At 44.7% G+C, this 22903-nt stretch overlaps 1 protein-coding gene across 1 annotated transcript in view; it reads left to right on the top strand.

Annotated features, from left to right (window-relative positions):
* Positions 1–10857: 10857 nt before the first annotated feature.
* Positions 10858–22903, top strand: part of LOC142582852 (mitochondrial glutathione transporter SLC25A40-like) — a 39685-nt gene continuing 27639 nt past the window's right edge. Inside the window, exons 1-4 of the mRNA XM_075692934.1 lie at positions 10858–11136; positions 15170–15378; positions 16874–16941; positions 17927–18054. Coding sequence (XP_075549049.1) covers positions 11058–11136; positions 15170–15378; positions 16874–16941; positions 17927–18054 — 484 coding nt within the window. The 5' untranslated portion in view covers positions 10858–11057. The remainder of the gene's footprint in view (positions 11137–15169; positions 15379–16873; positions 16942–17926; positions 18055–22903) is intronic.

Raw genomic sequence — 22903 nt, 5'->3', positions numbered from 1 at the left:
GCACGGCACAACCCTCACTAAGCCCTGCCAGGCTCTTTCCCCTTCTATACCACTGCCTAGTTCCTTACAGTAGTCTAGCAGCACTTAGAACGCGTCCACAAATTGGAAAATTGCACTAGAAAGCATGTCATCACTTTGAAACACTAAACAAAAGCAATATGTTAAAAAAAATCCTGCCTCAGGAAGAAAAACATCAGTAACAAACAATTTTGAGGCTGATTCCTACGTTAGGGGCTTCGACTTAAGCCATCGGCGTTACCGTTGAGACTCCCCTTTTTGTAACGCACCTCAAAGGAATATTGCTGCAAAGCGAGGCTCCAGCGCAGGAGGCGGCCATTTTTGGGAGAGATGGTCTGCAGCCATTGGAGAGGGCAGTGATCCGTCTCAATGATAAACCTCGAGCCGGCTAGATAGCATGACAATTTCTGAACGGCCCACACGAGACATGCACACTCTTTCTCGGTGGCGCTATACGCCTGCTCACGACTGGTCAGCTTACGACTAGCATACAGGACGGGGTGTTCTACTTCTCCATTTTCCCGTTGGCACAGTACAACGCCCATGCCTCGCTCACTAGCATCGCACTGAACAACGAACCCTTTTGTATAGTCTGGCGATCGTAGCACAGGCTGGCTTGTTAGGGCACTCTTTAGGGCGCTAAAAGCTCTTTCCTTTGTCTCGTCCCAGACGACTGTTTGAGGCTCTGTTTTTCTTAGAGCATCCGTCAGGGGAGCCGCGATATCAGAGTACCTGGGGATGTACCTCTGATAGTAGCCGGCGACACCTAAGAACGACCGAATATCGGTCTTCGTGCGCGGTTGCGGAAAGTCTCGCACAGCGGCCACTTTTATTTCAGAGGGGCGGCGACGACCCTGACCAATCACGTGACCGAGGTAGACAACCTCGGCCTGTGCTAACTGGCACTTAGGAGCCTTTACTGTCAAGCCCGCTTCGCGCAGGCGGGTTAGCACTGCCCGCAAGTGTGCCATATGCTCAGACCAGGATGCGGAGAATATCGCTACGTCGTCTAGATACGGTAAAGCGAATTCTTGCTGTCCCCGCAACACTTTATCCATGAGGCTTGAAAAACAGTATGGCGCGTTCTTCAAACCAAAACTCAACACTTTAGGACGGAATGTTCCCATTGGTGAAATGAACGCCGCATACCTACTAGCCTCTTCTGTAAGTGGAACCTGCCAATAACCCCTGACAAGATCTAGGGTGGAAATAAACTGAGCGCTACTAACTTTCTCAAGGCGCTCCTCGATGTTAGGGATCGGATAAATTTGATCCTTAGTGATGGAATTAAGCCTGCGGTAGTCGACGCAAGGACGAGGTTCCTTGCCCGGTACCTCAACTAAAATCAAAGGGGAGGTATAATCACTCTCACCTGCCTCAATAACACCGAGCTGTAGCATTTTCTTTACCTCAGCCTCCATAATATCGCTCTGGCGGGGTGACACCCGATACGCCTTGGATCGTACTGGCTCTGGGGAGGTAAGTTCTATATCATGAGTAAGTACAGAAGTCCTACCAGGCCTCTCAGAGAACAGACCTTGAAACTCTTGTAAGAGCTGGTGTAGTTCGGTTTTCTGCTCAGGCGACAGCGGTGCTTTACTGATAAGGTCACTAATGACTTGACCGGTGTCTTCCCTGTTCGTCACTGAGCCTAGTCCCGGAAGCTCGACCGGAAGCTCTTCAGGAACGTTTACCATCATGCACACCACTGCTTCCCTTTGTCTATAAGGTTTGAGCAGATTACAGTGGTAAACTTGCTGTGCTTTCCGCTTTCCTGGCAGACTCACCACGTAGTTAACGTCCGACAGTTTCTGAACAATTCGTGCTGGGCCCTCCCACTGCACGTCTAGGTTGTTGTCTAGCGATGTGCGCAATATCATGACCTCATCGCCCACCTCAAAACGACGGGCCCTGGCTGTCCGATCATAATAAACCTTGGCCCTCTGCTGGGCCTTTGTCATTGCTTCACCTGACAACTCCTGTGCCCTTCTTAAGCGTTCGAGGAGCTTAAGCACGTACTCCACCACGACTGGGTCGTCGCCCCTGCCTTCCCACGATTCTCGAAGCATGCGAAGCGGAGACCGAAGCGAGCGACCGTACACCAGCTCAGCTGGCGAAAACCCCGTAGCCGCATGCGGCGCGGTCCTTAATGCAAACATCACCCCAGGCAGACACAGCTCCCAGTCAGTTCGATGTTCACAACACAAGGCTCTCAACACGCGCTTCATGACGGAGTGGAGCTTCTCAACGGAATTCGACTGTGGGTGGTACACTGAGCTGTGTAGCAGCTTTACCCCACACCTTTCGAGAAAAGTTGTCGTCAAAGCGCTAGTAAACACTGTGCCCTGATCTGATTGGATTTCCGCAGGAAAACCAACTCGCGCAAATATAGACAGTAGTGCATTGACTATCTCAACTGAGCTGAGTTCTTTAAGCGGCACTGCTTCAGGGAACTTTGTCGCTGGGCAGATCACAGTCAAAATGTGTCTGTACCCCGTGGCTGTTACCGGCAGAGGTCCCACTGTATCAATAACGAGCCGTCTAAAAGGCTCCGTAATGATAGGTACCAATTTCAACGGCGCCCTCGATTTGTCCCCTGGTTTGCCCACCCGCTGACAGGTGTCACATGACCTTACGAAATGGTCTGCGTCCCGAAAACACCCTGGCCAATAGTACTCTTGCAAGAGACGGTCCTTAGTTTTCTTAACTCCTAGGTGTCCGGACCACGAACCCCCATGTGACAAGCGCAACAGATCCTGACGATAGCATTGAGGAACGATCAGCTGATCGAACTCCACTCCTCGGCGGTCTAGATACTTCCGGTACAGGACTCCACCTCTTTCCACAAAACGCGCATTTTTCCGGGCGATACCTTCCTTGACATTGCAGCGCACGTTTTCTAGGCTACCATCCTTCTTTTGCTCGGCTATCAAAGCCGACCGGCTGACTTTTAGCAACCTATCAAGTCCATCTGACGTAGGCGCGATGAGCAAATCTGCAGATAGCTCTTTTAGCTTTTCCGCATCGGGATTTTCCTCTCCAGTATCTGGTGCCTATAACGTTACATACTCAATTTTATTCAGTTCAGGCGTGCTCTGAATATCGGCTTGCTGCGCCTCTGACCCTTTTTCATTGTTTGATAACGTCGGCCCCGCAAGTACCGCCTTTGCAGCGAGCTCCCGAACCTTCGACCTGGTTAAGGCCTGAACGCTAGCCTCACCAAACAAAAGCCCCTTCTCGCGCAGGAGGAGATCGGACCTGTTCGAAAATAGGTACGGGTACTGGGGGGGCAGCATAGATGACACTGCCGCCTCCGTTTCAAGTGCTCCGAAAGGTCCTTCAATAAGCACTTTTGCTACCGGCAGACACACGCTATGAGCTTCCACGGCTTGCTTGATCCATGCGCACTCGCCCGTGAACATATGGGGTTCTACATAAGACGGGTGAACTACATCCATCGTAGCTGCGGAATCGCGAAGCACTCGGCACTCTTTCCCGTTCACGACGAGGTCTCGCATGTAAGGCTCGAGAAGCTTCATGTTCTCGTCAGTGCTGCCTAATGAAAAAAACACAACTTTTGGTGTTGTTTCCGGACACTGCGCCGAAATGTGACCCGGCTTCTGGCACGTATAACACACGCGCGCTCGCCTCATCTCGAACCGCTTTCTGCGTTTGGCTGCCGCCGTCTCCTTACGTTCTGTCGGACTGCTTTCACTCGCATCCGCACTACGCGTGTCCCCCTTTAATCTCATGGGCGTGAACTTCGGCCTCTCAAACTTGGGGCCAAATTCACCCTTTTGACCGTCCTTAGCTCCGCGAGCCCGACGCGTCACAAACTCCTCGGCTAGCTCAGCGGCTTTAGCCACCGTACAAACGTCTGGCCTATCCAAGACCCAGTACCTCACGTTCTCACGTAACCGACTATAAAACTGTTCCAGCCCGAAACACTGCAGAACTTTATCGTGGTCACCAAACGCTTTCTCTTCTTTGAGCCACTCCTGCATGTTTGACATAAGCCTGTACGCAAACTCTGTGTATGACTCACTTCTGCCTTTCTCATTTTCCCGAAACTTCCGACGGAACGCCTCCGCTGACAGCCTGTACTTTTTTAGCAGACTCGATTTTACTTTGTCGAAATCCTCTGCCTCCTCTCTATCCAAGCGAGCGACTACGTCGGCCGCCTCGCCGAGTAACAAAGTGAGCAAGCGCTGTGGCCACGTTTCCCGAGAGAACCCCTGCTTCTCGCACGTTCGCTCAAAGTTAACCAGGAACAAACCAATGTCCTCTCCAAGCTTAAACGGCCGCATCAGGTCAGTCATTTTGAACAATACGCGTTCTCCTGCACCGTGTGCCTGACTGCCATTACGAGCGCGTTCCATCTCTACCTCAAGACGCTTCATTTCCAAAGCGTGTTGACGGTCACGCTCTTGTTGCTCTCGCTCTTTCTGTTCTTTACGTTCACGCTCTTCTTTTTCTTTCTGTTCTTTAAGTTCGCGCTCCTGTCTTTTTGCAGTCTCCCTCTCTTCAATGGTCTCAAGGCATTCCGACAGCTCGTCATCCTCAGCTTCTAACTCCAGAATAGCCTTTAGCAGTTCAGGTTTTCTGAGTTTGTCTGAGACATCCAGACCCAACTCTCTTGCAAGCTCCAGCAATTTCGGTTTGCGCAACGACTTCAAATCTATGGCTGCTCCGAATGCTGCTTTCTCTACTGCTTACTATTGTCTTGCCGCAAACTAACCCGGCAGCAACGACAACCACAATTACCAGCTCTGTTTCTGACACTAACAAAAGCCTGGCAAAGCTCAGAAGAAGAAAGTCCCGCACTCACCAAACCTCGCAGCCAAGAGTTCAGCGCAGTCGTTCCGCTGCAGGCCACCAGTCATCACACAGGGCTCGTTGCACTGCTCCCGGATCGTCGATGAGCTGCTCAGCATACAGTCAACTGCATCTCTTCGCTGCTGGCCTCCGTTGTCGCGATCTCACCGCTGGCAGACAGTTGTTTGAATCCCACCGCTGCCACCAGTTGTTTGAATCCCACCGATGGCAACGGTTGTTGTGGTCGCACCGCTGGTGCGATCGGTTGGGAACTCGGCGCTGACGCCCGTGGTTGCACCTGGGTCGCAAGCCCCAAGGGTAGCGCTGGCCTGGCGGCCTGGGGTACAACTGGAAGCATCCGAAGGTCCCGGCAAAGCATGAGTCGACTGGTAACAACAAAACAACTTGTTTATTTTAACATCGCAAAGAGTTGGCGGTCAGGTTGACCGAAGTGGAGAGACGGGAGAGCACTTTACTCAACAGAAGAAATCGGAGCCCTCCTTTGGCGTCCGGGGGCAGCTGCTTTTATACTCTCGCAGTTGAGGGCAAGAAGGAACCCCTCAATAGACGAGCACGTGATTGTACAATGAGATAAGGTGACGCATACTGTCGTAGCGCCGCTGGTCGGGCACAAAGACTGGGAGGAGAAGGTAACTTCTACTCTCGTAGCGCCTCTGGTCGGGCACAATGGCTGGGAGGAGAAGGCTGGGAGAGAAGGAGAACCGCCGTGGTTGCTCAGTGGCTATGGTGTTGGGCTGCTGAGCACGAGGTCGCGGGATCGAATCCCGGCCACGGCGGCCGCATTTCGATGGGGGCGAAATGCGAAAACACCCGTGTGCTTAGATTTAGGTGCACGTTAAAGAACCCCAGGTGGTCAAAATTTCCGGAGTCCTCCACTACGGCGTGCCTCATAATCAGAAAGTGGTTTTGGCACGTAAAACCCCAAATATTATTATTATTATTCTACTCTCGTAGCGCCTCTGGTCGGGCACAATGGCTGGGAGGAGAAGGTGACTTCTACTCTCGTAGCGCCTCCGGTCGGGCACAATGGCACATGCACTCACACACGCACATGAAGGCACGGGGCATCGGAACATGCCTGGACGCGCTTGGCGGGGAGCGTAGCGGCGACGCCGAACGGGCCAAAATGTCTGCCGCTTTGTTGCAGTCGCGCCGGCTAAACCGCGCGTCGTAGGCGAAACGTAACACTGTTAAGAAGCAGTTTATCCACGATAAGATTAATGGATCGAGGCTGAGTGCAGGGGCGAGTTTATTGATAAATCTTTTGTGAGCGGCGCGATCAAATGCTTTCGAGAAATCGATGTAAATGACGTCGGCCTGAAACAAAGAATCAAAGTTAAGATGAAGGTCCGTAGTAAATTCAAAAAGCGGCGTTTCACAGGATAACCCGGGACGAAAACCATGTTGTTTTGGATAAAAAAAATTAGTTATTGTGGAAGTGTTGTGCTATGGTGTGAATATATGATGTGCTCCAGAAGCTTGCAGGCTATACTAGTTAGTGAAATAGGGCGATAGTTAGAAGGATCACAACGATTCCCGGTTTTGAATACTGGTATGACATTCGCAGGGATCCAGTCCTTTGGAACAGAACCCTGAAAGATAGACTGCGTAAATATTACCTTTAGGATGCCACTAGAAACGGGATTAGTAGCCTTTAGAATTTTGGGCAGGAATATTGTCAGGTCCGGGAGTACATTATATTTCAAGTTGGTTAATTAAATTAAATATACCAGTGGAAGTAACAGCGACAGGAGGCATTTGGGTAAATCCCGATCTCGGTACCACAGGTGCACCACCATTTGGCTCGCAAGTATAAACTGATGTGAAGTGCGCATTCATTACATCTGAGCATTCCTCATGAGGAACATGTGACCCACCAGGATTGGTTAAACACATATTAAAAGAGCGATTTTTTTGGTTTAGAATATTCCAAAATTTTGGGAGGTTAACGCGCACAATATGTAACATGTCCGTATAAAAAAATGTCTTTTTAGAGCGTTTTACGAGTTAAGTATATTTGTGTAGATCTGCTAAACATTGTTTCCATTTAGTTATCGTCAGTGACGTTTTGGCTGTGCGGCAAAGACGATTTTTTTTCTTTTCGGTAATGATCTGATCATGTTTGAATATCAAGGCTTATTTAAATCACTTCGAATGCGGATCAGGGGTACGTGCTTGTCTATTAAAGTTAGTATTTTTTGTTTGCAGAGCAACCAATTTTGGTCATCTGATCTAGTTAGCGCAGACTGGGAAAAGTACTTACAAAATTGTTCAAGTTCTGAATTAATGGCCAGCATATATTGGCGTTTCGGTAGTCGCGAATTCAGAACTTGAACAATCTTGTAAGCACTTTTGTATGTATTTTTTTTTTACAGTTGGCGCACGGGAACATCAAGTGATATGTTGAATAAGACAATCCTGTGTTCGCTAATACCATCGACACAAGACACTGAATGAACTTGCTCTGGCTTGGAAACAAAGACCAGGTCAAGTGCGTTATTACCGCGAGGTAAATGTACAAAGTCCTACAAAGTAATGGTAAACTTTAAATCTTCTTTTCATATGCCTTGGAGACACTGGCTTAATTGATAAGCTCTAAGGTGTTTGCATGTACACAGTCACTTTTGTCTCACTTCTACATACCAGGAGCTTATTTTTTCTTGTTTCCTTTTTTTTCGCCCTCCTCCTCCTAGGGTCTTTCTGTCCCCATTTTCCTTCCCTATGCGGAGTAGCAAGCAAGCGCTACATATACGCTGACAGGATCCTCTGTATTTCAATTAAGAGCTATCTCCCTCCAGCTCCCTCTCACAAGGAGACAAGCAACTTATCGTGGGCAAATCCGCGATCAATTCGAACAAAGGCACGTGGGACCTCGGATGATATTGTTGATGCATGGTGAACTCTTTCAAGCTCTTATTGATACTCAAGCTCAAGCTTGAGTAATGCGCTCAGATCACTGCAGCTATCTCCGTAAAGTCACGACACCTGCCGAGTCACCTAACCTCCAAGCAGCCAATGGAAGCACAACGTCCGTGATTGGAATGTGCAGTGCCTGGGTTGCTATCCTCATATACAAGAAAACGTACGTAACGGGCTATTTCGAAGGTATATTCGTTCAAAAATAAAGAATATTCCGTTATACTTATATATTACATCTGTACCCACGTTTTAAAGGCACTTTTTGTCGGATGATTTATCTTCTTGTCATTAAAACACATTTAAAATTTCATCACCTTGGCGCAAAGTTGTGCTCATCATGTTGAGCAGATAAGTGTGTCAGCTTAGGAAAAGTATCATTTCAAAAATAATAGAGATATAATAATTATTTTTGAATAGATACTTACTAGGTGGCCTATAATACAGAATGAGGGTAGTCAATTTCTTATGCCGTTTCTGTAAAAATTCTGCCACTTGAAAATCAAGTTTGATATTTCTGTTGCCGCCATATGGTCAAATATCATATTTTCATTCTGCTAGAAGAACTTCAGAAGCATAACAAGAACCCTGTATTGTAATTAAAGGCTCCTAACTAACATAAGTTCGGCTCCCATCTTCAACACGACACTGATCGGTGGCAGTCGCTTCAAGCTATTTGTCTTTTCTTCTTTTTTCTGCTTTAGAGTTGTCAAGCGTCCTTGTCTGTGCTCGTGAAATACTTAGCTGTTTGCTGGACATCATCATGCAAGGAGAACTGGCTTATTCCAGCTGTTGCACAAGCACACTAGCTCTTTTGCAACGTCTCTACTGAAGGCTGGACGGTGGGTTCTAGCAGCACAGACGGCTTTTTGGCATCAACCTCGGCTTTATGCCAATTGTACTCCGGGTATGGACCAATCGTAATTCAATTGTAATCCACCGATACGAGTTTAAGTGTTGGTTTGCCAGTCAATCTTACATTCGCCGTGTTGAAAATATGCCATATTTGTTGTTTTCCTGCTAAACAGAGTTCCATGCTTGATTTGCCGCTCAATTCCGGCTTGCCACAGCCGAAAATATTGTGTTTTCTTTCTGGCACCTTTTCTCTCATGACTAAAAAGTGGAAAGAACTATCTTTCGAACGAGGGCATGGATTCTGCATTAAGTTTCTCTCGTGCTCCATGGCCGCGTTTTGACAACAGTGTTCACGAGTGCTCACGACGGCAAGCATAGCCAAGCTAGCGGCACCGTCGCGTGAAAAGAAGGCAACTTTCTTATTTTATACGGCGTACATAGTAACCAAACTTGGTGAGAAGCTTCTTTATCAGTTGAGAAATTTAAAACATAAATCTAAAAATGCGAATTTTTGGTAAAATTACAATTTTTGTTCAGTCAAGGAAAGCCCTTTTTAGTAAGCAACGCGCTGAAGGAAAAGAAGGCGACAGGACAGCTTTGTGCGCTTTGTCCTGTCGTCTTCTTTTCCTTCAACATTTTGCACACTGAAAAGGGTTTTCCTTGTCTGAAGTAATATTTCACCAACCAGTCAAAGCAGCCATCCTCGTGCGGTTTTAGCCACTCTCGCTTGACACGTGCGCCACCTTTCTCAGAAGAAAAATATCTTTGTTCTTTAGTGCAAGAGCAACCTTTGGCAACGGCTGTCACTGTCCTAAGTTTACCGTATGAGTGTAAAGAAACTTAGGTACAGAAGCCTTGCTGGATCTGTAAAATTGCGTGTAGCTTCTTGGGAATATGTACAGTTCTTTCTTCTTTTTTCTTTTCTCTCTCTCTCTCTCCCGGAAAGAAATCATGTCTATTAGATAAGCCAAGCAGAACTCCGGATACACGAAATTAAAACACGTTTTACAGTTCTGGTCTCCGCGGATCTCAGGTTTTTGAGCCTCTAGGACCTGGAGGATCACAAAAAAGTATCTGCAAGGTCATCGCCGATCATCTGCAATGTCACCAACGATCAAATACGCGAGTGAAAAGCCTGGCAATAGATGTTTGCAATGACCTGTCGCGAAGATCCATATTAGACCAAATAAAATGGAAAGCAACACCCAGGATCACGGACTCACGGTGAACAAGAGCGGCGAACTTCACTATATCTCTACAAAACCTTCAACGGCTGCACTCTCGTTTTCAACACAGAATAGAACATTTCTGTTAACTGTAGTTAATGAAACTTCCTGCTGGTAGCGGGAAACAAATTTCATTCGTGTAATTCAGTGGTTAATGTGACGTCACGTCCATATACAGACGAAATGGCTAAAAAAGTTAGAACCACATGCTACTTCAAAGACTCGACTTCAGTTATAGCCAGGTGTCTGGTACAAAGAGGCGAAGACAAAAAAAAAAAAACGATAAGAATCAACATAATAAGGAACGATTGTCACAGATAATGAAACCCTGCAAAACTCATTTATACTTGAAGTCACTTTCAAGCAAAATATACTGTAAGTAAATAAAAAGTACAATGACTTACTACGCCGCGGCAAGCCCAAGCTATGCTGGTAAAATGCCAACTAAAAGTAAATGAAATAACAACTTGAAGGTAACAGCTTCTCATAATCGCCTATGATTAATTATATGCCCACTCTGACCACATGTTCTAGTTCAACCACAATCATGGTCCAAGTGCCGCCAGTGTATGTGTTCTTGGGTGTATCCATGAATGTATTCATGAGTGTATCGATGACCGACGTTTGTCGTTGACGGACTTACAAAGCATACTTCCTCGTTTTTCGGAGCGTATAGACTTCGTACTCAGGACTATATACTCAGCAACAAACCTACAGTTGCTTTCATTTGCCATCTTCACACAAGAAAAATGCTTAGAAAATCAGTCATTGTTGCTGTGCTATTCTTAAATTAATAACCATTAACCGCGATATGTCGTCTAATATGTTTATTAATCCACAACAAAACACAACGCAACTTCGTATTTAAGACGGCAGTTGGTGGCTGTAGTCATAGCCTCCTAGCACAATATCATAGGCTACGCTGTAGAATAACGAAAACCGAAACTTGCTACCATACGCTGAGTAACGGCTAAGATGGGCGGCTCTAGGAGTTGACGCTGGCAACATTGTTCGTCGGCAAAGCGTGCGACGTCTTGTCTCTCCTTGGAGTGCCATTTACATTAGCCATGTGCTGCTCCTGTTGCTCCGTTGAAGCTGTTTGCCGCTTCTATTCAGGTTCATGTACTTTTTCCTTATGATCTACTTATCTGTGCTAATACTAGGAGTGCTTGGCTTGTTCAGTCTCACGCCTTTCGAGAAGCAGCGATGGCACAACACGACAACATCACGGCATCACAGCGCATGATATGTTCATGCACGGGCGCATTGACGACATCATTTTTCGGTGAGTATCTTGTCCCAAAAGTTTATTGGTCGTAAACAAAATCAGAAGTTCAGTCACGGTGCGTGAACACATGCTAAAAACGTCACTGTAGGTAGAGTCACACCGCCGTTGTGAGGCCGCAACTCCTTACATTGCGTTTCCTTCGACATGGAACTGAGCGTTCGTTCCGTCGTCTCTGCCGAAACTTTCGCGCCGCACTCACAATAACGTTCAAAGCTCATCAAATTTAGATGCCGCCGTACTAATGCACTAGGTTGCTCTGTATGCTTTGAATGTGTTCAGCTTACATTTGCTTGCGCGTTGTGCGAAACCATTGTGGTGATCACTGTGAAGTACAGGACTTATTGTACTGAGCGGCTTTTCCCCTGGTGTGTTGTCATTTCACTCAGAACACAGTAAGCGATAATAGAGCTGATGTATAACGTCAGCCCTCGTCGACTTGAGTGATTGCTTGTGATGTGTGTTGTCTTGCGTTTTACACGGGTTTCGGATTGTGACCCGCTTAGGTGCTGTGAAGGCTCTGCTCGCTCTCAAAGTATTTGCAAGTAGTACCCCGTTGTTTGGTGGTAGTGTTTAGCGAGAGTATCCTGTTTCAGCCAAACGCCTGCCGCCTGCAATGTGCGTGCCAAGTGCGCTGCATTGTGTGCGAAAGCGGAACGTGCGCGCTCTGAGAGTTTGTTTGGGCGTAGTCGACAAGATAGGCTAAAGGCCGTCGTTCTCTACTGTTGTTTACAGTGCACTTCAAACACGGATGCCTGCTACGATGAGAGGAACGTCAAAGGCCACTCAGTTTGGCACCTCATACGTATTCTCTTTGGCAGGGCTCCTCGAGACTAACTCAAGGCGACGTGCTCGGCCCTCAAGGACGGAGCTGAATAATTGAAGCAGACCTGTTATTTTGAACAAGCAGATTGCAGAGCTTTTTTATTCTGTTTTTGTGTTTTTCACACTGTTTCATCGCCGGGAATGTCCACGATGAAGTCAGTAATTCAAGGAAAAAGAATTAAAAATTCAGTCGGACGTGCGTGCAATCAGCAATATAACCGCTCATTCGGTGCGTACAGTTGGCTTTACTTTCTGTCCGACCAGTTAACTTTCGTTCATCTGTGCGTATGCCAAATCAGGCTGTATGGTGACCAGGCGCAGAGATTATCTTGGCGCCCATTCAGCTGGCAAATTAAAAAGAAGGAAAGGCCTGTTCCTAAGTGTACCCTGTCATAATCACAAGCAAGGCAAGCGTTTCTATGGGAACGAAAATACCCCCAGTTGTATAAGGTATCCACTGAAAATTTTGCTGTCTGCTGTTTCTTTCATTAACATGGCGTAGCGGTCACCTTTGCCTCATTAATTTCTTGTGCATAAATTATTGCTTCTTCTAGCAAAGCTTAGCATCGTTTTGAAAATTGTGTCCTTGCTGAAAAAATGGCAGTAATGCCGTGCAGCCTTTTGTTTTCTCTTGTAGCTAGTCTTTTTCTTGGTCAAATACCATGGACACATGCTAACGGCTACATTTATTTTTTGTGTAATATTTCCTCTCTTCACATTGCTGTAGTACGTTATTTAATTTTTATTTCTAATGCTGGCATGAAGTGAAAGGAACACAAGATTAAATAGATGGTTTAGATAGTACAGTCACTTATATGCACAAACTTCTCCAGGAATATTTTCCGATACAGTTAATAAATTTGCTCTAGCACACTTCCTAGTGTTTAATGTTCATCACACTCTTCAAATACACCTTGCTTCAACAAAATGTGTGTTTGGCCATACACTACTGCAGCTCTTTGCTCTGTGCATTTGGTTTTGGATGTGGCATTGAAGGCCATGAAAGGAAAATGTTAAGTCAGGCAGATTGAATTTCTGAAATAGCACATGTGTCACTTTTCCTGATTGAAAAATTATCAAGCAGGAAGATATAAAAGTGAGAGACTGGCTGCAATACCACATTTAAATTTCCAAACCTGCTCCTTCATTTCGTTTAAATATCCAAAGCTTCTGGCTTCACAGGTTCTGGCAAGAACTTGCTCAGGCAAGTTGAATGGTTGTTTATTAGAAAAACGAATTCAGCACTGTAAAAAATAGAATAGAGTTCAGCCACACCACATTTATTGGTTTTGCTGTAAGCTTAGTGCGCACCCATACATATGCAGGACGTTAAAGAAAAAAATTGTCAATATAGGAAACATTGCAGGGAGTTAAGAGAAGCCTCATCTTTAAGCAACTGAACTTTAATTTGGCCTTGTATTTTGGTGTGGCCCATCAACGACTGTGGAGCTGCACCTTGCTTCTGCTTGGTACATATAGCTGAATTGTAGTGCATTGCTGCTATGCTGGTGGTAGCTCTAGTGAGGTCTATCACAGCTACCATTGTCATGCCACAGCATAGTGCAGTTTGTGTAATCCTGTGATATTGATAGATGGAACGTTGCTTCTTCAAGCAGCAAAATAATTGACATCGTAGCAATGATGTCATCATTGTAGTAGTGCACATATGGGGTGATCATTTTTAAGTTGTATAAAACTTTTAAAAATCACCTATTGCACATAACATAATTCTAGCCCTTGGGCTGGATTATTCAGAGAGGCGAATATTACTTGCATGAAAAATCGAAATGCATATTCAATGAACAGTAATTTACTAACTAAATCATTTATTAATTCCTTTAAGGTGCACATTGCAGTTTAGGATTGTAGCCATTAAGTTTGTCAGGCATAACCACTTAGAATGGATTTCCAGAATGGCACAAGTTTGGAGATATGTGCCGTCAAACTCGCCATGAAAATGCACCATTGTTCCATGTCCTTATTAAACAAAACGCTCTTCATGCATTGAAGCACAAAAGTAACTGGAACACCCATGTACTTCATCCCACACTTCGGCAAATAATATCTCGAAACTGGTGTCGTCCTGAAATTTCGAGTGGATGCATGCCAACTCACTTGCTACCATTTGCAAATTGCAATATGTGTTTTAAAGTAATTATTAAGAAGTTAATTAGTCAACTTTTGTTAATTAGCTGAATATATGTTTTGATTTCTCGTGCTGGTAATGTCTGCCTCTTCAAATAATTCAGCTCAGTGACAAGAATTATGCTATCTGCCACAGACGTTTTATAAAAATTCAGTAAAACTTAAAAATGATCACCCAGTATATAAGATGCATGTCATTCAGTTACAGTTTTATTCCGCTAAAATATAGTTTTTTTTAGCTGTTCAGAGTCATCCACGATTGGGGGAAACATCACATTAGTATTCAGCCCACTATAACTTCCACGTTTTTCCTACATTCCCACATTCAGCTTAGGAAAGACCAGTCTGCGTGCATTCATAAATATAAGCTCCTGTTGCAACCTGAATACTAGTGACATCTGCATAGGAGTGGTTATTCTTGTTGATGCAGTGAGAGGGTTTTAAAAGGACAACATACTGGTCTTGGATCAGTCTAATGTTGTTGCAGGTTGTTTGTATAACCCCTGTATAATATCTCATTTCTCATGTTAAATGAACACGCAAAGAACATAATAAATTAGTTCACATTTTCAAGCTCTCTACCTGTAATGAATGTGTAAGCAGTGCAAGAAAAGCTGACTAGAGTATAATGAACACAAAAAAAATGCACCTATAGATATCATGTGTTTTATATGTCCTTATATCCATGTCCTTGTCTTTTTCCATGCTGTTTATGTACTCAATATATCAAACTGAACAACCCAGGCTAAAGTTCTATAGCAATGTTCTTGATCCACTCTGAATTCTTTTTATTTATTTGTTTACTAGTAGATCACAAGCCCCTTAAGTTGGAGCATTGCTGAGAAAGGGAATATTTATAGAAATTTATTTTGTTATTCTTTGATGTTATTTTATGTGTTGTTACATTTCCATCTACTCCTGCAAGGCCCCAAGCCTGGCCTGAAGTGTCTGGAAATAAATAACACAAGCACAAGTTATTTAGAAAGAATACTGTCATAATTGTGTTTCTTAAACTCCTCTGCTTGCTTTAATCCCTATGAATTGCTCTTGATGTACTCAACAGTCACACCTTTGGATGTGGTCAAGATACGGCTTCAAGCACAGCGGAAGCAGCTTGTTAGAAACAAGTGCTTCCTATACTGTAATGGCCTGATGGAGCACATGTGCTACTGTCTAAATGGCAATGGCAATGGCAATGGCCAGAATGGACACCACATCATGGGACCACAAAGCCAGTGGTACAAAAGACCTGGACATTTTAATGGCACATTGGTTAGTATTAAAATTCCTGCCTTCTGTTTTTTCCATCAAGTTCTAATGTTTTGAATGCATAAGAAGTTTACTGCTCACTTTTTTTCTCTTTTTGCCAAATATGTACAGGGGTTATACAAACAAATTGGCCAACTGCCCAATTGGGCGAGGTCTGGAGGAACTTGAAGTGAAAATGTACAACTTCGTTATTATTAATTCTCATTGCAGTTTTTTTGCAGACTTTCTCTAGTGATATATCACCTTTAAAAGCCTGGAATGCATAGCTTCTGAGAGGACAGGTTGTCTGGGCTTTGATTTCATTTTCTTGTTTAGATCATGCACTTATATGAAAAGAGCAAAAATTTTGTTTGGCAGTGGAGGTAATAATCACGGATTAAGTAGATGAATGTGCAAAATTTGTTAACCCTTTACTTTGTTACTTTATGGCACAAGTTGCTATTGCAAAATGAAAACTGGTGAGTGCTTAAGGTCTGCTTACCTAGTAGGAATCATGAGAATAGCACCAGTTGCAAGATATATCACTCTCCAGACTTGCATAGTAATGTGTTGGCATTCCAGTTAGTTGTTTTCCAGACGCCTGCCTTGCCACATCGCAAAAGAAGGTTACGGGGAACATCTTTCTGTCTTGTGACAGCAATTCAATGTGAATATTAAAAATCTGGTGCCACTGTTGAAACATGTGCCATGAGACAAATAATAATAATAAAAGTGTAACCAGATCTCACATTTACTAATCATAACACAAAGAACAAAGAAATAGGTGTATGCTATCTGCTTCTAGATGAATAAATTATTGTTGAAGGGCTCCTGATATCTCTAGGACATTGCGAACAAAGAATGCTGGCGCATTGTTAACACTTTCAAGGTATCTGCGTAAAATATTACACCTTGTATAACTGCCACAAAAAGAACAGGAATTTCAAATGAGAATTTGCTTTCACTTCGTAGCACCATCAATTTCCTCGTCATCTGTCCGTCTAAAGGATTAAATTTCAGATTTACCCTGTTGTGCAGATCACAAGGCATTATATTAGTGACAGGGCACTTGTTTAAATACCCAAGTCAGCTACCCTGCACATTAAAACTTCCTTCCTAAGCCACCTTTATATAGTTGGGTTTGGCTTGGGCATTGGATATAAAGCCCTATGACTAGAGTGATGCCTTAGATCTGTGATACAGCAGGTAAATATCCTTGACCACCGTAACTAAGGAGTGAACGCATAGGTTAGGTGCAGCACTTCTTTGCTGCTCAGTCTCATTCATTCTTTAGGATGGCATACTACCAGCTTTTTGTATGTGCTGTTATGTTACTACACACTTGTATTTTCTAACGTGCCTTCCTTGCCATTTTTTTTTTCACTCTCTTGTGAAACTGTCCTTCGTGCCATGCAGTTTCTTGCAGGTCCAGGTCGCCTTAACCATCTCGGTTAATGTGGGTTAGGAATGTACTACGTAAGCTGTAGAGAGCTGTTGCCAATGTGTCCCTAACTTGCAGGATGCATTCATAAAGATAGCAAGAAACGAAGGTGTCACCTCTCTATGGAGTGGCTTGCCTCCAACCTTGTGAGTTATTAGTTGACGCAGGTCTTTTGTAAAGATCTTATCAAGCTAACTTATTGGCTCTTATTGTCCGAATAGAAAGTTTAGTTACTGATTCATGTTTTTTTTTTTTTTCATTTCTTACTACAATGATGAGGATGGTAATGAGCATTTGTAATATTGAAATAATAAAAGTGAGCTCCTGTTAGAGCTTGTAAATAGTATGCTTTGTGCATACCATATGTTAGGCAGCACTTAACACTATAAGTTCATAATGACTGGCTTTACCGTCTGTGAACTTTAGTCATTGCAAGTACTATAATGCAAGATTTAATATTTTTTATTGTGCCAGTTTTATGTAACAAGTGCTAAATGTACTTCCAGTTCAGCAAAATTCCTGATTTTGTAATCATAAGCAAATGTGACAATTCTTTATACTTTTTCTGATTGCATTTATCTCCATTTACCTTGAAAACTCTTGAGCGAAGTTCTTTGAGGTATGAATCATTACTTTTATACTTTCTATAGTCTAAAGATAATATGTGCTTGGACAGGAAGTTTGGTATTGTTCTCTGTGACAAATTCAACTTGAACACATGACAGAGTTGCAGAGTTACGGCCACATTTTACGCATTTTGGCAGACCCAAGCAGTTTGATGCCACCAGGGGAATTCACGTTTGCTTTTTTTTATAGAAAAGCAGAAATTTTAATTTTACATTTTCTTCCCTTCTCCTCGGTTAATAATGTAGCGGCAATGTTTTCACACCCATTTAAAAGCAAATGAAGTTTAGAGTTTAGCTACTGCCATATCTAGTGCACTGTCTGCTTCCAGCATATTCAGCTTGCATTTCCTTGTGTATTGCACGCAACCAATAAACCACCATCATGCAAATGTGCTTAGTGCTAACTCTTAAAGTCATGCATTCAGATGCTTTGATGCAGCAAACATTTTCTGTTTTAATGATTATGTGATTTTGGCTAATAGTTTATAACAACTCTTTTATACAGGGTGATGGCTGTGCCTGCCACTGTTATCTACTTCACAGTCTATGACCAGATCCGTGAGTTCTTCAATAACCGTCTCTCCGGACACAAGACTATTTGGGCCCCTGCCCTGTCAGGTGGCCTTGCTCGAGGTATGGCTTTTTAAAGTTTGCTGTGATAGCTGTTGGCTCTTCGGCCAACTAAAAATTTTGTTTCGCTGTTGCTGCCAGTTGTTAGTGACATTGCCGAATAGTTGAAAAGGGCCCACCTCATGCACCGACCATTGCATTGGACAGCTGGGGCACCCAGGTTGGTCAGCAGTTGCAGATGAAGTATTTGCCGGAAGCTCTTCATCATCCAGCTGGATTTGTATCATTATCGGCCCCTACACTGGCATCAAGCCACTTATAATAAAAAAAATCTTGTTTTCCTTAAATTGGACATGCATAATTTTCGGCTCATAATCTTCGTCTCCACCGAAACTATTGTTGCATTCCAATGGCAGAGTTAGGGCGGGAGTAAGGTGTTCCAATGAGAGAGGCGGAGTGGATTCAAAGTAGGAGTCACTCCATGGAGCAGAGAAAGATGCTTCGCCAAAATCGGCGGAGTGGACCGGAACTCTGCGTGACATATTTTCTTTACCACATTTGTCCGCTGTGAGACGCCACCGGTCACGACTCGTGAGGAAGCAAAAGTTGTTGCACGCTTGACGAGATATCCATTCCGCACTTTTAAGAAAACAACAGGTGAACGGCGCTGAGGAGACGAGTGACCGGTGTGACGGTGCTGGCAGCAAACAGCGGAAGGAAAGGACAACACGCAAGGTATCCTGGGTAACTCGGCGATAGAAGTTCCGTTTCCGTCTTGATCCGGCGGCGCAGCTTGTGTTCCACTCATGGATTTGGAGGCGCTGCTCTATGCTCGCCGCTCGCTGCTCGTTGCTCGCTTGCGGAGTCCATCGGCCACCCCGACTCTGCCATTGGAATTCAACATATGATTGTGCCTGTCGGGCCAAAACATTTGCTGCGGTCTGCATACCATTCCACTGAACATGCCCACCATTGCTCCATTTCCCTGTTGCCGTGCTCCACAAAGGCAACAGGTGGAGAGTAATTTAGGCTGCTGAAACTACTGTGGCTCAGCAGTTCAGTCACCACAGGGAGCAGCTCGGGCTGGTGGTGGCAAAAAATAAGGGCTTTTTGCATGCTGTTGGGAGAGACCGAGTTTCCGAGGTCACAAGAAAGAATCCTTTACAGAGATTGAGGCAGACTTGGCAGCCTATGCCTACATATAGTGTCGATGCTCTCTGCACCTTGAAGTAGACATTTAGCTGCTGCAGCAAGATGTGATGGAGATCGCTATTCAGGAGCAGTGGTGATCATAATAATTTGTAAATACATAAAGATGACACCACATAGATGGATCCTGGCTGCATTTTGCACAATGTGCATATAACAATGCTATATACACAAGGACACAACATCACCTGTGTCTATCTCCACCGCCGTCCATTTGTGCATTCCGTTCATTCACCACAAGTGAGCTACATCTAGCACGTTTCCAGTACTTATGGTATGGAACATGTGGATTACTTCTGTGTCTTTTAATGCACTTTTTTGCTCGTTCGTCTAGAGCATCACAGCATTAAGATGAGTGCCTAAGGCCAGTAGGCACTGCATTACCCACTTTATGAGCTGTGCTGGCTTCTCATTATGTCGGCACACTTAAGAAGTGCAGAATATCAGATGCTTTGAACAACATAGATGAACACCTCTAGGTGAACCTCTCTGACAATGCTTCATTTAGGGAAAGTGAGAGTGAATGAACAGGCAGAGTGGCCTTAACAAAGCTGTGCCATGGAAATGCGCTAAATGTTTGTGATACATATCATATGCAGAGTCTATTTCTTTCTTTTTTTCTTCCTTTTTTCTTTTTGTTCCCCCCTTCGGGCCATCCTAAAATTACCCCTCATGTTATATTAAGGTTTTTGCAGAATATCCTTCACGGGATGGAAGCAGTCTGACCACATGTTTGGTTTCTGCAGCGCATGCTTGTTCTCTCGCCGATGGCAACAGTGGTTATTAGCAGATGGCATAGCCGTATGTTCGCATGATTTAATGAATCTGAGCACAGAATAGCAGCTGGCGAAAAATTCCTTTGCCAGTCCCACCATGCAGCTCTTATGTGCATAGTGCTATGCTTTAACAATGGAACATAGGTACTACCTCTGCAATTTTAACCATTATTTTGGCCTGCATAAGGTTACGTTTATGGGCATGAAGGCAGTAGGCAAGTGTTGCGATGTGCTAGATTTATTGCCTGTGAAAGCACCTGAAATTTTTTTTCGTTTTGGTGCTATGCGGAATTGCCACTCGTAGAAAATGCAAACCATCCACAATGCTATGGATCCGCATATAACAGACTTTTGGATATAATGGACTATATGTGATGATGTGTTTGGTAGGCCATAATAACAACGAAAACAATTTCGCACTGAATGGATTAGGCTTTATGATAGATTGAACACTACAACAGACAAAAATTTGTCGGGTGGGAGTTATGGTACTTAGTGCTCACCTATAGGGCTTATTAGAGACTTTAACCCTTTGAGGGTCAAATTATTTTGAAAGAAACTTTCCCAGGTGGTCAAATTACTTTATTGTGTATCTTGAATGTACAAGATGTATAAAGTCGGGAATACTAAATAGTAAAAAAAAAAATAGGAACAGTATTTTGGTGTCGGCATCACTCAGAACTGCAAAATGTTCAATAGTATTTCAGAGTGTGGTACTCCTTGAAACACGGGTCTCTGCACAGCGCCTTATCGCAGTCTGCACACCTAAAATGCATGTATGTTCTTCTCTTGGAGCGACGAGTTGTGTTGGCGCACACATGACATCTTCTCTGCGTGCTGCTGCCTTGGGCAGAGGTCTGAGGCACCCTCTCGCGTATGTGCATTGCCGGTGATAAACAAGCTAAGAGCAGCGCCAATCAAGATAGAAGTCAACTTCCGCCGCCCCTGCGATAGCGTGACGACAAAGAGAAAAATCACGTTTCGCGCGGCTCTGTTGCAATCACGCGGAGGAACCGAAACCGCGAAAGCGCGTTAGTGCTAAGAGCGAGAATACCTCGCGAATGGCGGTTATAAACAAGCTAAGAGCAGCGCCAATCAAGATAGAAATCAACTTCCACCGCCTCTGCACGAGAGTGCCGACAAAAAGAAAAATGATGTTTCACGTGCCTCCGTTGCGATCACGCGACGAAACCGAAACCGCAAAAGGGGTGTTGCCACAGTCTGCACGACGCGCTGAAGCTAGAAATCAGTTCCGTTTATCTCCCCAAGAAGGCAGCACACATTTCAAACGCTTCTTATAAGTCCTAAGAGGTGGCAGCGCCTCCCAGTGAGCACGCATCGTCATTATGGCGCGAAATTTGAAACAGAGGGTCGAAACCGTACCCGTACGGCAAAGACCTTGCGGGACAGAAAACCGCTGCCGTACATGTACGGCAAAAACCTTTAGAGGGTTAAGAGTAACAAACAAGATCGAAAAGAAGCCAAGGATTGCACACTCAGCGATGAATTGAAAAATTATAGGCATAATATTAAAGAACTACTGACACAGATATATTGGATCTTGCCTTTTCTGCTGAAATAAATTGCTAATGAACCAATAATCGCAGCACGAAACCTTGTTTGCTTCAGTGAGCTACTGTTACATATTTCGAGCCTTGTTTATGCCGACCAGTTCACGTTCTGATTTCAGAGAGCACTGGGAGGGGCGTAACTTCGTGGACTGTTTTGTAAACACAGCTGGTCCTGTGTCGTACAATACTGCCGCACATGCCGGCGCATGAGACTTGTTATTGCTAGTTGTTTTTCTCCATCTACATGTACATGTGCTGCGCGATGTCCTTGCCATGGCAACGATTTCTTGCAGGTAAGAATCGCAGACATGGCCAATCACTTTAAGGTGTAAGGATCTTTAAACAAACCGCCTTTCTCGTATGGCAACCCTGCCAAAATGGCTGCTTTGCTTTCAGCAGCTGCCAATAGACAGCGACACAAGTCTGTGCTAAAGCCACCTTGGCAACAGCTGGCTTCCGCATAGATGAAGGAAATTTCAAAATTTATTTCTTCTTAAAAACCAGGAAGTAAGAGTGCCAAGTGATATTTATATTATATTGAACCATCTGGACAATAAAATGCTACCTTCCGCTAATTTTCAGTAAGAAAAGAGCAGAGGTTAGCATAAAATTTGATTTTCTACCCTTAAGTGGTAAACGCATGAGTTTGACATGGACAGCATTTTACCACAAGTGACAGCTGAGGAAGACTGGCAGCGCAGCCGGCGTAGGCGCACATCACCGTGGTGACCATAGTCCCACTCCCAGGTCAAGCAAACGTATAAGCAGCACGGTCTGCTCGTAGCAGGGTAGGCATAATTAGAGAGCTATAGCTGAGCGAGTTTACAGGCCAGTGAGCCCAGTAGGCGAGTGGAGACAGCAACAGAGCGTCGCATGAAAGGGTGATCTATAGCTCAGCGATCCCTCGCTCGATCGAGCAGAGTAGAGTGGAGTGCCTAGCTGTGCCATGTGACGAACAAGGTTGGAGTTACTGTGAAAAAATCAATACAATCACTTCAGGTTCTCAATCGTGGTCATCCACTTCAAATCATCACTAAGCAGCCTCGTTGCTGAAATCTCTTGCAGGATGTAGTGGTCCTGTTCAGTGGTGAAACACCTCCGAGGCTTTCTCGCCTGCAGGCGAGCCAGTGCCGCCTTTGAAGACACCAACGACGACATGCCATTGTTTGTGCGGGTGGTCACCATGTTCGCTTCACAAAGTTGGTTCGCTGTGCACGCTACGCTGGGGAGAGGGTACCAGCGAGTGAGCGGCTCGCTCCATAAACACGCTGGCTGCCCCAGCACATGCACAGTGGCATTTCCGCTCGCCGGCTGGGCCCGCTGTCCCCTAAACCCACTGAGCTATAACTCTCTATT

This window comes from Dermacentor variabilis, chromosome 5, assembly GCF_050947875.1.
Source record: "Dermacentor variabilis isolate Ectoservices chromosome 5, ASM5094787v1, whole genome shotgun sequence".
NCBI lineage: Eukaryota > Metazoa > Arthropoda > Arachnida > Ixodida > Ixodidae > Dermacentor > Dermacentor variabilis.
The sequence above is the reverse complement of the archived record's forward strand: the minus strand, read 5'-3'. Positions and strand labels throughout refer to the sequence as shown.